This window comes from Euwallacea similis, chromosome 26, assembly GCF_039881205.1.
Source record: "Euwallacea similis isolate ESF13 chromosome 26, ESF131.1, whole genome shotgun sequence".
Taxonomy (NCBI): domain Eukaryota; kingdom Metazoa; phylum Arthropoda; class Insecta; order Coleoptera; family Curculionidae; genus Euwallacea; species Euwallacea similis.
In genome coordinates, this window is record NC_089634.1 from 1,764,078 (window position 1) to 1,776,656 (window position 12,579).

At 38.1% G+C, this 12,579-nt stretch overlaps 1 protein-coding gene across 3 annotated transcripts in view; it reads right to left on the reverse strand.

Moving 5' to 3' along the window:
- Positions 1 to 12,579, reverse strand: part of tai (taiman) — a 77,809-nt gene continuing 65,230 nt past the window's right edge. For 2 of the 3 annotated variants that reach the window (XM_066402577.1, XM_066402579.1), the window contains exons 8-18: positions 9,955 to 10,212; positions 9,544 to 9,840; positions 9,168 to 9,479; positions 8,916 to 9,116; positions 8,487 to 8,672; positions 8,142 to 8,435; positions 7,828 to 8,020; positions 5,876 to 6,091; positions 5,270 to 5,461; positions 1,746 to 1,828; positions 1 to 1,256 (exon numbers count right to left, since the gene is read on the reverse strand). In XM_066402577.1, the coding sequence (XP_066258674.1) occupies positions 1,176 to 1,256; positions 1,746 to 1,828; positions 5,270 to 5,461; positions 5,876 to 6,091; positions 7,828 to 8,020; positions 8,142 to 8,435; positions 8,487 to 8,672; positions 8,916 to 9,116; positions 9,168 to 9,479; positions 9,544 to 9,840; positions 9,955 to 10,212 (2,313 nt within the window). In that variant the 3' untranslated portion in view covers positions 1 to 1,175. The remainder of the gene's footprint in view (positions 1,257 to 1,745; positions 1,829 to 5,269; positions 5,462 to 5,875; positions 6,092 to 7,827; positions 8,021 to 8,141; positions 8,436 to 8,486; positions 8,673 to 8,915; positions 9,117 to 9,167; positions 9,480 to 9,543; positions 9,841 to 9,954; positions 10,213 to 12,579) is intronic. The other variant, XM_066402578.1, reaches the window with a different exon arrangement.

Genomic DNA, 12,579 nt, shown 5'->3' on the forward strand with positions numbered 1-12,579 from the left:
TTGTCATTTTTAAATCGTTTTTATTTTGGTATATATAATATATTTCAAAACTCCAATAATGTACAAAAAATATCTGTGTAATAATTAAATAATGCCTTTTGTCTGTCAATTTGTTCATCATAAACTCTGAATCAGATTTGAGGGTGAGGAAGCGGGTAATTGACAATACAATCCAAATATTATGAAGTCTATCGACTAAAAATAATAATCCCTAGGATCGACCTAGCAACAGTAACATGGCGCATGCCTATCACAATGTCCAACAAAAACGACTCATTCAAATAACGTACTTTAAATTATGTATAAAATATTAACAGTTACTATTTTCAAAACGGTCCCGTCGGGTGGAGGGGGCGGCCGAGACACGAATACTCCCCTGCCAAGGGCGTCCAGTGGGCGCCCTTGGCAGGGCGCTGGTTTTCTCAGAACAAATCCACTAATAAAATATACTCCTAGTTAATAATATACATACGTATTAACATTATCTAAAACTATGTACAACTGCACTTTCTCGGGCCCTGCACAAGGCGTCGACCTGCGCGATACCACCCGCTCGCTACCAAAACATAATATTATACAACAAGCAAATAGTAATGCACTTTCGATACAGCTAACCTGTCTAGATTACAGCCTGCGGTACTTGAGGCCGCGTTGCCGCTTTTCGTCGGCTTCCCCATGGTTTTAACCGCGGAGAAGGCGACAACATCGCCTCAAACGATTGAGGTACCTAGTAGAATTATATTTCTGTTTTCTCTCTGATCTAGTTTCTATATACATCTGGCGGTTTGACCCCTTCAGATCGTCCGATTATAAACAGTGTCAACTCCCCGGTTATTATGTACGCGTTCTTATTAACCGTGACGTAAGTAAAATTAATAAGGTTAAGGATATAAGGACAGAGAACGTAGAAAAAAGTGTTTTAGCCGACTCCGTCGCCATACTTAGAAATATGGTACAATCACATCATGAGCAAATACAACAAGGCCGACAGTGTACACGTCGGCACGACATATCTTTGGTTCACATTTATATACTACAGAGACAGACAAATAGATTCAGTAACACCTGGATTAAGTTGGTTCCTAATAGTAACGGTTATTACATACATAGACAGATTCTTTCTAAAACACATGTTTTCCAGTAAGTTTTAACATCGAACATCAAGCGTCGTCGCTTTACTTGCTCTGATCGGAGAGTAGCTGCTGCAGGAGCGACGTTTTTGTGTGATCACCTGCCCGGCCTTCCTCCATAGAAGTCTGTGAAAAGGGATGCAAGATAAGTCATAAGAACATTTCAAATCACCAGCTAATTCAAGCTTATTACGAATTTGTTAATATGGGTGAAACCCCGTGTATTATTTACAACGGTCACTATTTCTGTACTATTTACAGTGCTTAAAGTTTGTATGAAAAGAGTCGACCGTTCTGCAATTATCAGTACTTAATTATTATCAAACGATAATAAAAAAAAATAGTTGCAGAGTCGGTGCAAATACGTTAAAACCAAGTTTACGCGATGCAAAACCATTTGCAACACAGTCATAAAAGAGATCGACATAATAGGCCAATTAGTTAAACTTCCGTCTGTGTTCTTTCGAAAGATAACAACGAAAATTAGTAGGAGCCATAAGCAAACCAAGCAACAACAATCCTCGGGTAATTCCGTTCAGTAGAAATGGCGAAAATGAAAGAGATCCAGAAGTACCCGGGGAGTGAAGGAGGAGGTGGCGTGTATGTGTGGCTTACCCTGGATGTGGCCGGCTGCGGAGGAGACATTGAGCCCATATCTGACCCCATTGCGCCCCAAAGTTTCGGGCTTTCACTCGCACCTGCACGCAACAATGACGTCATTGTACGTTACCCCAACGAAGCACCTTTTCCACTGAGCGAGATGAGGTGGAAGAAGTGCTTCCGAGACCGTCTTTTGCGGGTTAGTAGAAATCGCGGAGGTTCAAGGTGCCGTATTGATATTGACAGTTGTTACGTCTGCCATGTGTGTTAGTCATGAATTGACGACTTCCATAAGAAAACTCTTGCGTTAGATTATGTCGAAACTGAACGACCCAATCAAACCAGGAATTTTCAGGGAGTGACCTCAAGTAATGCATTTAGGTTTTATAAGCCAGAATTCAGTCTATGTAAACGTCACTTTCTGGTAGCAATTCGTTTGCCAAATGTGCGAATAAAACCTCGATAGGCTTTGCTACTAAGTGCGATACTTTTTCGAGTAGTTATGCCAAAAAAGACTATGGAAGTGAAAATCAAGTTCCATTTTTTTATTATACAGGGTATTCATTTCAAAACGAACAATACGAAAAATCTGATTGAAAGGAAAATTTTAAATAATATAAAAACGTCTATTTAAATATAAAGTTTCATTTGATATTAGAGAGAATTGTAACGGTTACCCCCTCACCTCCAGCTACCCTCACTTAGATATTTCATCAATAATGTGTCCCACATCGAATGCTATATAATGTAATAATCGAATGGTAATTTGCTATGTAACTGTATCAAGAAAACAGAAATTCGTTAATGAAGTGGGGAGTTAGAGGGGAAAAAATATATATTAGCATAGGCCTAAAATACGTTTGCTACAAACAATAAAATAAAATATTGCAAATACGCATGTTTTGAATACTGTTACGAACGGTTGAATTTTGATATTTGACTTGTCATATTCTTGTAGTTAGTTTTACATCGAGATTGTTATTTTAAAATGGGATATATCCTAGCTGAAAGAACAGAAATCATTTTCCTTTATGAGGCAGAAAATAAATGCGCTCGTAGAACCTCAAAAGATTCAATGAGAGATATCAAGATAAAAAGGTGGGACTAAGTACGTGATGGAGTTGGCGCATAAATTTTAAGAATCCGGATTATTTGTAACAAAAAACTACAGATAAAAATTGTGGACGAAAAATGTCAGATTTAAGTGCTAGGCTCGATCGCCATAGAACCAATTTTGTCTATTAGGAATGTCGCTAAGTTCACAAGTATTTCAATTGGTTTCGTGTACAAAGCATTGAGAATGAATACATTTTTTCCTTATAAAATGCAAACGTTGTATCAACTCATTGATGACAATTATGATCCAGAGAGGAGGATCCAATTTTGCAAAATAATATACTAGCGAATTGCAGGTGACTTTCAATTAATAAAAAATATTTGTTTTAGTGCCGAATCAATTTTCTTTTTGTATGGACATGTTAATAAACATGACTGTATATACTGGTACAATGCAAATTCCCATTTATTTCAAGAAAGTCACACTCAATTTCCACAAAACATCAACGTTTGGATAGGACCTTATTGAAACGAAATTACTAGGCCCCTCTTTCTGGAAGAAAATTTAACTGGCGAACTGTATCTGATCCTTTTACAAAATATGTTAGACCTTCTTATCGTCCAATCTATGGAAAATTCAGTTGACGAGAATCGTTTGGAATTTGATGAACACAATATGCATTTAGAACAAGATAGAGTTCCTCCTCACTATGCCTTAGCAGTTCGAGAATGGCTCAATTAACGATTTTCGGAAAAATGAATTGACAGAAAAGGTATATTAAAGTGGTCACCACGATCTCCAAATCTCAGTCCACTAGACTTTTTCCTATGGGGTTTTTAAAAAGTAAGGTATTTAGAACTCTACTTGAAAGTATTCAATAATTGAAAGATAGAATTTTCTTGGAACGTAGAAGTATTACTGGACAAACTTTGGTCAATGTTCGCGAAGAATTTGAAAACAGACTAGTATTGTCTCGCTAATAACGGCTCACATTTTGAGCACTTTATAACATGAATTACTTGATCTCAATATGCTATTTGCATTAGTACACATTTTTCCTTCTAACTTCTGACTTCATTGGCCGATTTCAGTTTTCTCGGTATGGTTTCATAGCAAATTGAATTTTACTTGCAATATGTCACTCGATGGGGGTGACGAGGTGACCAATACAATTCTCTCTAATGCCAAATTAAATTTCCCCTTAAATATCTAATGAGACGTTTTTTTATTATTATTTTAAACTTTTCTCCCAATCAAGAGATATGTCCAGTGGTTCGTTTTGAAAAGAACACCCTATGTACACGCAAAGCGGAGGGCATGGAAATTTGAGATTAACCAGTCAAGAAAAAAAATAAGACTTCATGGGTCAGTTCTGTACAAATATGTAATAAAAAATTAGATACCTTCTATAGCAGAAAGTAATCTCTTTAAAATAAATACCTATATCACTCAACTCAAGTTTCATCTAAAATTAAAACTCCACTACTTCTTAGTTTGTTTAGGTTGGTTAAACTTTTACGAATGCTCAATAAAATAAATACAAAAGCAGTGAAGTGCGATCAGGGTGGCGTAGAAAAGAATTGCCACTTATATCAAATTTAATTACAAGAAAATTGCCAGATACATCGATTATAAAATCTACCTGGAACCAATTCATTCATAATTCAGGCGGCGATTTTTGGTAAAAATGCTCAGAGGATTGTCGCATTATTTTAGAATGCGTATTTTTTTTTTTTTTAAGAAGAAATTAAATAGTTTTCAAAACGGCAGGAATCATAAATGAATTTGTTTCATACTTTTGTTGTGTACTATATGTTTTAGACAGTTACCTTAAATGGGAATAAGGAGCCTGTCATTTAACATCAAATTTAAGATTTTTGCACCATCTAAAAGTATTTTAAGACGAAAAACGGCATTTGAATATTAGCATTGTGCAAAACCCATCACCGAATCATTAAAAAAAATCTCAAATAGGCGATGAAAGGTTAGTCATATTTTGGATAAGCTCATCTGTCATCTATTGTCAATATCAGATTTTTATGGAAAATAATAAATGGTTTTATTATCAACGCCCTCTGTTGATGGTTCTCAGACTACTGCGAGGGCTTTTGAACGATCATCCATTATAACCATTTGACTTCACATGTTTAAGTACCCATAGGTGGATAATGGTAACTATTTCCTACGTCACCCTGTACAGCGTTTAAAAACACAAAGCAGTAACTTACACATATTAATAGAGGTAATATAGTCTTGTTGGTAATTTCAAAAGCATTTTTTTTAACAACGCAAGAGTTTGTCAGAGGGAGTCGCGTTAATCAGTTATAGGAAACTTCCATACATGAGAAATTATGTGCACAATGTTAGTAAAATAATGTACAGTTGGAAGGAAATGTTAACACACAACATTAATAACCTCAATAATTGATACAACAGCAGATATCGGACTTAAAGAACCAGATGTGACTAATCTAAAACTCACCAGGCACTTCGAAAGTTAGTCCCAAAGACTCTAAGTCGACGGTGCCCTGTTGACTAAGCTGCTGCAGCTGTTGAGCCGGAGACGGTCCCGATCGTTGACCAACCGAAGGCTGCGACTGCGCGGTTCTGGCGCCGACCACAGCCCGTAGCTCCTGCCTCACGAATTCCGACGTGGGATTACCGCCAGCTACACCTGTCAGTCAAAATTGACCGTCTTATCCAAAGACTCTTTTATCCACATTTACCCAAAACTTATTGATTACATACACATATTATAGCAAGCACTAGCATGCATAATTAATAACAAGCCAAAAACGTGCAGTTTGGAGCGCGGTCTTCTTTTGAGTGATAGTTGATAAGACACATAATGGGTGGATGACAAGAAGCGGTGAACACGTGACGAATCGGGCAGTACAAACAAAAATACGATGACATATTAAGATGTGAATAGGAGCCGCGCCGGTGTGCTGATGAGGTGCGACATGGTGGTAGATGAACAACACAATTCCCCCGTTCCGCCATGGAGAAAGCCGGCCACAAATGAGAATAATTGACATTGAACGAACGTGCCACGCCCCCCCCCGGCGTTTGGATTGGTCACACTTACCGGACTGCATATGTTGTTGCGCGGAGGGCGCGCTACCTCTGCGCTCGTAACCGGTCAGGCCCGCTTGCTGCGGCTGCTGTTCGTAGCAGTTATAGGACGCGTCTTGTTGGGTGGGATAGAGCATGGGAGACTGGGGAATGGGCTGTAGGGCATTTGAGGGATAGTGGGGTGGGGGTTGGTTGGGACCGGCGTACGATCTGGGCGAGCCCAGCCCACCTGTAACATGGGCGACGGCTTAGAAACAGGGACGGAAATGGGCAGCCCGAGTGGTTTTTGAACTGTACTTTCGTACGAATTCGCCGTTGTAGTTTCCTCAATGAAGATCGCGGTAGGTTTGACGGTACAGAGTTATCAATTATAAATAGACACACCCCGGTTTAATTATTTGAATTACTCAGGACAAAAAAAGTTAATTACCAGAGGTACATAGGTCTAGTTGCAGCTAATGATTAACTATTCGAAGAGTATTAGCGTCGATGAAACTTTGACCCAAATCAAAAGTACAGTCAGATCCTAGTTGTTATTAACGGACAACTCGTAAATGATCATTTTTCTCATTCATTTACGTGCGAGATGGTGCATGAATCCGTGAAAAAATGTCAATTGGAAGCGTATTTGGGTCACTTGAAATTGTCGTTCCAACTATATCAATAAATTTGGTGTTGGCCACCTCGCACATCGAGATGTTCACTACCTCTCCGTTAGAATTTGGCAAGTTTTGAAGAATAAACAATAGCTCTATTAATCAGCTAAAAAGATGCATTAATAAAATAGCTAAACTACCAATCCAGAACCTTAACCGAGCCGAACTACTAAAAGTAATGTTAAAAATATGTCGTAAATTATAACCTGTAGTAAGTACCACATGCCAGTCAAATTTTACCAATCATCCACGTCGGAAATAATGCTTATTTGTCAGTGTTATTCTTTTGAGCTTCGTCTCGTAATTTCTGCGTCAAAAGAATTACACTTACGATTAAAATATCTGTACAATAGCCAAAAGAGGAAAATGATGGCTATCATTGAGGAAAATACAAGAGAATAAGAGACCTAACATGCATAAAAAGTATCGTATGGCAAAACCACAGGAGGCAGCTAATTGTACATTATCTACAGAATCAGTTAATATGCCGTTTATTATCAGATATCTATTTATCGTCATGCTTTCTACTTAACAAAAAATTCTTGTCTAATGCACAGAGGAAACTGAAGATATGATAATTCAACTATTAAAACACTATAAGTTTTCCACGGAGAGCAAGCAGATGTTTTCCCCGTATAAATAATTGAAGATGCGAAGAGCAGATATTACCATCCTAATATTGTGTGAATGCTGAAATATCTCCAGCCGTTTGGCAACAATTTATAAATTTAACTTTTTTAGACTTTGATACTCTGTGTCTCGGTAACGAAGTGTTAATCGAATAAAGTTTATATAGCAAACTTGGTAAATATTATTTTTCGATGTAGAATATATGGATATAATGTCGCAATTGCAATTCGCAACATGTATGCTTTAACACAATATGCTCATAGGCGCAATTAGAAAGTGCGCCGGGATCAGAATAAATGATAAAATGAAAAAGTTCGTACACATTGAGCCGACAGAATCAATTACTTAAAAATTATGAGATCAAACGTAGCATATAGTAATTGAGGTATTAGAGCAGACACGTATTATGAATAATCTGATCATTCCCATTAAAATGGATCCTACAGATTTTTAGGATTTTCCTTTCGGATCGAAACCATTGAATATTCCATTACTTCCCAATATGGGCACCTTCCAAAATTCACTGTCAATGGGCACCAGGGGATTGAATTCTTATTAGCAGAGGATGTTCTATACACGGGCCCACGAAATGGTCTGGTACCTGAGCCCAGTAAATTTTCGAATGTAACGTATATTCTACTCTGTGGTCGATTAAACCTAATCTAAACTGGGAACTTACCGGGCATTTGAGAGGCAGCGTTCGGTACACTATTGGCTCGCTGCAGTCTCAAAAACTGACTCTGGTTGAAGGCGGCAGTGGGCGAGGCAGGGGCGGTAAATTGGTCGCCCCCAAAGGGCGACTGTCTTTGTTGTTGTGCACCTTGTTGCGCTGGCGATGATCTCTGAAAATTGCCGCGTCCCGTTAGAGCGCCCTAGAGAGATAGATAGAAACAGAGCATAGATAGAGACAGAGAAAGAGAGGAAAGAAGCGAGATGAAAAATGACTAATGAAAATGCGAGTATAATGAAGATGGAATCATCAAACAAACTTACAGTTAATTGAGCATTCAACATAGGATTTTGCGCGGTCAGGCGCTGCTGCTGCTGTTGCCAGCCAGGCCCAGTCCCTCCACTTGTGCTCACTTGAGGGTAACTTTGTCTTGGCGAAAGCTGCGCATTGAATTGAGCCTGAGGCGATAAGCGCTGCTGTTGATTATACCCTCCGGGGGCGGTAGTTGGTGTTTGGAACGACTGCTGTCCCAAAGGAGACGGCATTTGTGAGTGGGGAGAGTAAGGCTGCGTCTGGGTCGGTTGTGGCAGTGTAGCTCTTTGGTTCGATTGATTCAGCTGAAAATATTCATTTGAAAAAACTGCATTACTACCAAAAAATTAACTAACGGAATTTGAGCCCTGCAACTGGCCGGCGGCGTAATTCGGCGATAATTGCGACTCCTGCGGCAAGCTGTTAGATCGCTGCAAAGTGACGTTGGGCGCGACCGTGTTGTTTAACAGACTGTCGATGTTCTGAATGGAATTCATTTCGGCGGCTGTTGCATTGGACGGAATCAAAAGCTGCTGTTGCTTCTATTGCGACAAATAATAAACAAAAAATAATAATTTTATTATTACATATTGGGTTGTGTTGTGAAAAAATTACACAAACTACCAGTGACTATACACCAAACACTACAAATTAAATAGTAATGTGTTAATTGTTTAACGCAAGCTAGCTTGAGTTAAAGAAAGAGCAATTTTTTCAATTTCTCTCTCGTTATGTACACTTTATAATTATCATAATCATTTAAAAAGCTAAAGTTAATAGTGCACCTGCTGCTGCAATAGACGTCTCTTTTGCTCCTCTGCCTGTCTTTGTAGCTTTCTCTGTTGCTCGACCAGCAACTGTTGGGTACCAATGTTTCCAGCGGTTGCATACTGGGGCAGGAGTGTCCCTCGGACACCCAATCTCGTATATTTCACGTTTTGAGGATAATTGGGCGGAGGATAAGCCATGCTGTTTTGTGTGGAAACCTGTAACGAACAATAACGATTATTGCCCCTTCATTATCACTAGAAGCTCACATTTGTGCTATAAGCAGGGGGGCGGGCCGGCAATGACACGTTGGGAGACGGTACTGCCTTCTCGCACTGCATCAACAAGTTCTGAATGTTTTTGATGGCAGCCATTTCGCTCAACTGGGAGCTAGTTGTTTGGTGACCCTCGTTAGATTCCAGTTGTAAAACGTTGGCATCCGGTACGAAATCCAGCACCGTGTCCAGAATTTCAGACAGATCCGGATCGGCCATCAGTCCCTGGATGTTATTGTTCTCATTCCAACCACTGTTATCAGCGGAGGTCGACTGGTTGTTGTACATAATATTAGCCATAGTTCTCTGTAAAGGATAAAAACCATTTCAATTTGGATTTAAAAGCGATATTTTTAAATGCCACACTTACGTTCTGGAAATTGTTGTTATTGTTGTTGAGGTAGCTAATCTGTTGCCTATTGGCCATCCTGTTGACGTTATGCCGCCCAACGTTGTTGTTGTTGTTGTTTTGTGACATGGTGCCACCTATTAACTTTGCCGGATCCGTAATCACGCGGGGCAACTTCTCTTGCGGTGTAGCTGAGATCACACTAGCAGGAATGGGTGGGATTGACGGTGGCGTTGGCGTCGGATTCTCCAACAAAGAGGCCAACATTTGATTTCTCCTGTATATCTCGCTCTTTTCCGACGATCCAGAAGATGAAACCTACAAATTTAGTATGTAATGAGGGTGTGTGATGGGAAGAGTTGTTGTGCAAGTAAGTTATTAGATGCGAAAATAGGGAAATTGAGTCGAGAATTTATTACGATTTGAACTAACCTGAGAACCATTATTGGATCTTTTCGAGTCCCGATCGTCTTTTTCGTCGCTGGAGCGCTTCGCACCTCGTCGATCTGCGGATGAAGCCGTGGGGAATCCCAAATTCCTGAGGAGAGTATCCTCGTGCGGGTTATTCTCGTTTTTCTTCTCATCATCTTCGTCGCTGTCTTTCTTTAGCAGCTGTTGAAGCAGTTCGCTGCCTTTTTTCATACCCGCTTTCGCTTCGATATCGTCATCGTCGTTTTTCTCGTTCAGGAGCTAAAAAATATATATTATTAGATAGTGATAATTTTTTGTTCAATCTAATCAACAAATCTACGGAATTACGCTCGAATAACGCAGAATATTTTATAAATAAAGGTAGTAAGGGGCAATATAACTTGTAAGATGTACGATGGCTATGTGAACAGAAAATGTAAAATGAATAAGCGTGGCGTACACCACAACGCTCTCTGTCTTCTTTGCTATGGCCAGTCATGCTCCACTTTGGCCCCAAAAATTTTCGATCTAACTGGGACTGCACCCAGCACCCAATGATATGAGATTGAAGAAATGAAAGAAACAATAACTTTAAGAAATTGGAGGGGAAAAAAGAATCCCCGAATGAAACAGAGAAAGGAAAAACTCTCGTCTATTTGAGGGTTCTTATACTCAAGCCTAATCTTTTTGACAAGAAAAAATCTGCTAGTATTCTTGCCAGGAAAACTGCTAGCAGTAAATTGGTAGGGCCAACGAAGGACAAACTATAGAGTTTACCTTGATTAACTGAGGCCATCAGATTAATCTAATTGGCGTGTTTATAAAGAAAATAACTTGCATCAAAGGACTTTTAATGACAGTCAAAATGAAGATAAAAAACAGCACAAAAAACGTTGGATCAGGTCAATGTTCCAAAAAGGATGATGCACGATTAATCAAATTATTCGAATCACTGATAACTGGTATAATCGAATAATACTAATTAAATAATCCCATAAGCTAAATAAGAATGCAAATAAAGTTTGAGTATTGAGCTTGTGGAGTTGCATCATAGACTTGCCATTAACATACATTTACTGGATGTCGCGCGTCGGTGAAATACCTATCACTTAACAGTGCTAACATATATTTCATTTTCTTTGGCTGCAAAGCTTGTCAATTTGTCATTTTATTCAAATGATAATTGAAATGGTAACTTACTGAAAAGGAGCGGAAATTCATGTTAAATCCAATTAATTAATTTAATAAACAAAAAGATGTAGGACGACCTCTTTTACCTGCAGCTGCAGTGCACGAAGTAAGTACTTACTTATTATCTCACTTACTTAAATGTTTATATTTGAAATCATTATATTAGAGTTCTGTAAAGAGAGCTCCCGGCTGGAGTGTTCCAGGCCATCAAAGCTTTTAGTGCCTACACTTCCTTTTGATATGCAATATATGAACAGTATCAGACGAAATAAGAGCAACTACGTAAAATTGCAAAAAAGTAGTAATATTGGATGCTAATATGATCATATTTTATTTGCAACGCTTTTGTTCATGAAGGTAATATTTGTTTACTTTCGATGTGCTTTTAGTTTTTCTGATTTGAAATATGAAAAATCTAAAACGGTACGTGGGACACAATTTAAAAAACTTAATAGTAAATTTAGTTTATTATTTGAATTTCACTCTATTTCGAAATGGATGTTAGATTTAAATATGTCTCGTGGTGTTCATTATTCAGTAGACTCTAAAGTAAAAATTGTTGAGATCTGTAAGTCCGGTAAATTACACAAGTAGATAACAGATGCTTATGGTGCTAGAAAAGACATTGTTTCAAAAAAAATTCAAAATGATCAAATTTTAGGATGTGTAGTGAATCTCAAGCCTGGAAGGCTACGTAAAAGCTTAAAAAAAATTGATCGACCCATCAAATGTACTTGTTTAGCAGATTTGAAACTGTTTGCAAACCTCATCTTGATCTCAATTGGTAATTTAAACCTGTCATCCAAGACTGTACAACGACGGTCACTTGAAAGCGATTTACAAGCAAAATGTCCTGTCAAAAAATTTTTCTTTTCAAAAAGAAATCGAGAAATTGCTTTAGTTTTGTCCAATACTATATGTTAAAAGCATAATGCAAAAAACAGTGCTCCTCTTTCCTTCAGCAATGAACAAACAGTTAATCTTATTTTATAAATTTTTGCTTAATTGATTTTACACACATATACAGAAATGATAAAAAAATGGTTAATTGGTTTCTTTTGCGTATTTATATATAAAAATAACTTGTTTTATGAAAATAAATACCCTAAATGCACTTTTGATTGGACTGCTGTAAAGTGGAACAACTTCAAGTCCGGATGTGGGCGTTCACTCGATTGGTATACGATCTTGAAATAAACATTATTTTGTGTTAATGTCTGATATTGAAGATATTTGTATATATTATTAATAAATTATGAGAATGTCCATTTGATCTTTTTTACCTATTTACAACTTATTATAAACGGCCTCGATTCTTTTCCATTCCTTCGTGTTAAACACACTGAATAATGGCCGGCAAAGAAACCCGAGCACACCAAACCATTGCATAGAAAAAAATTAGATCCCATATCTGCATAGTTGCAAATTATGAACTGATTTAGTTTTGCTTCGTTA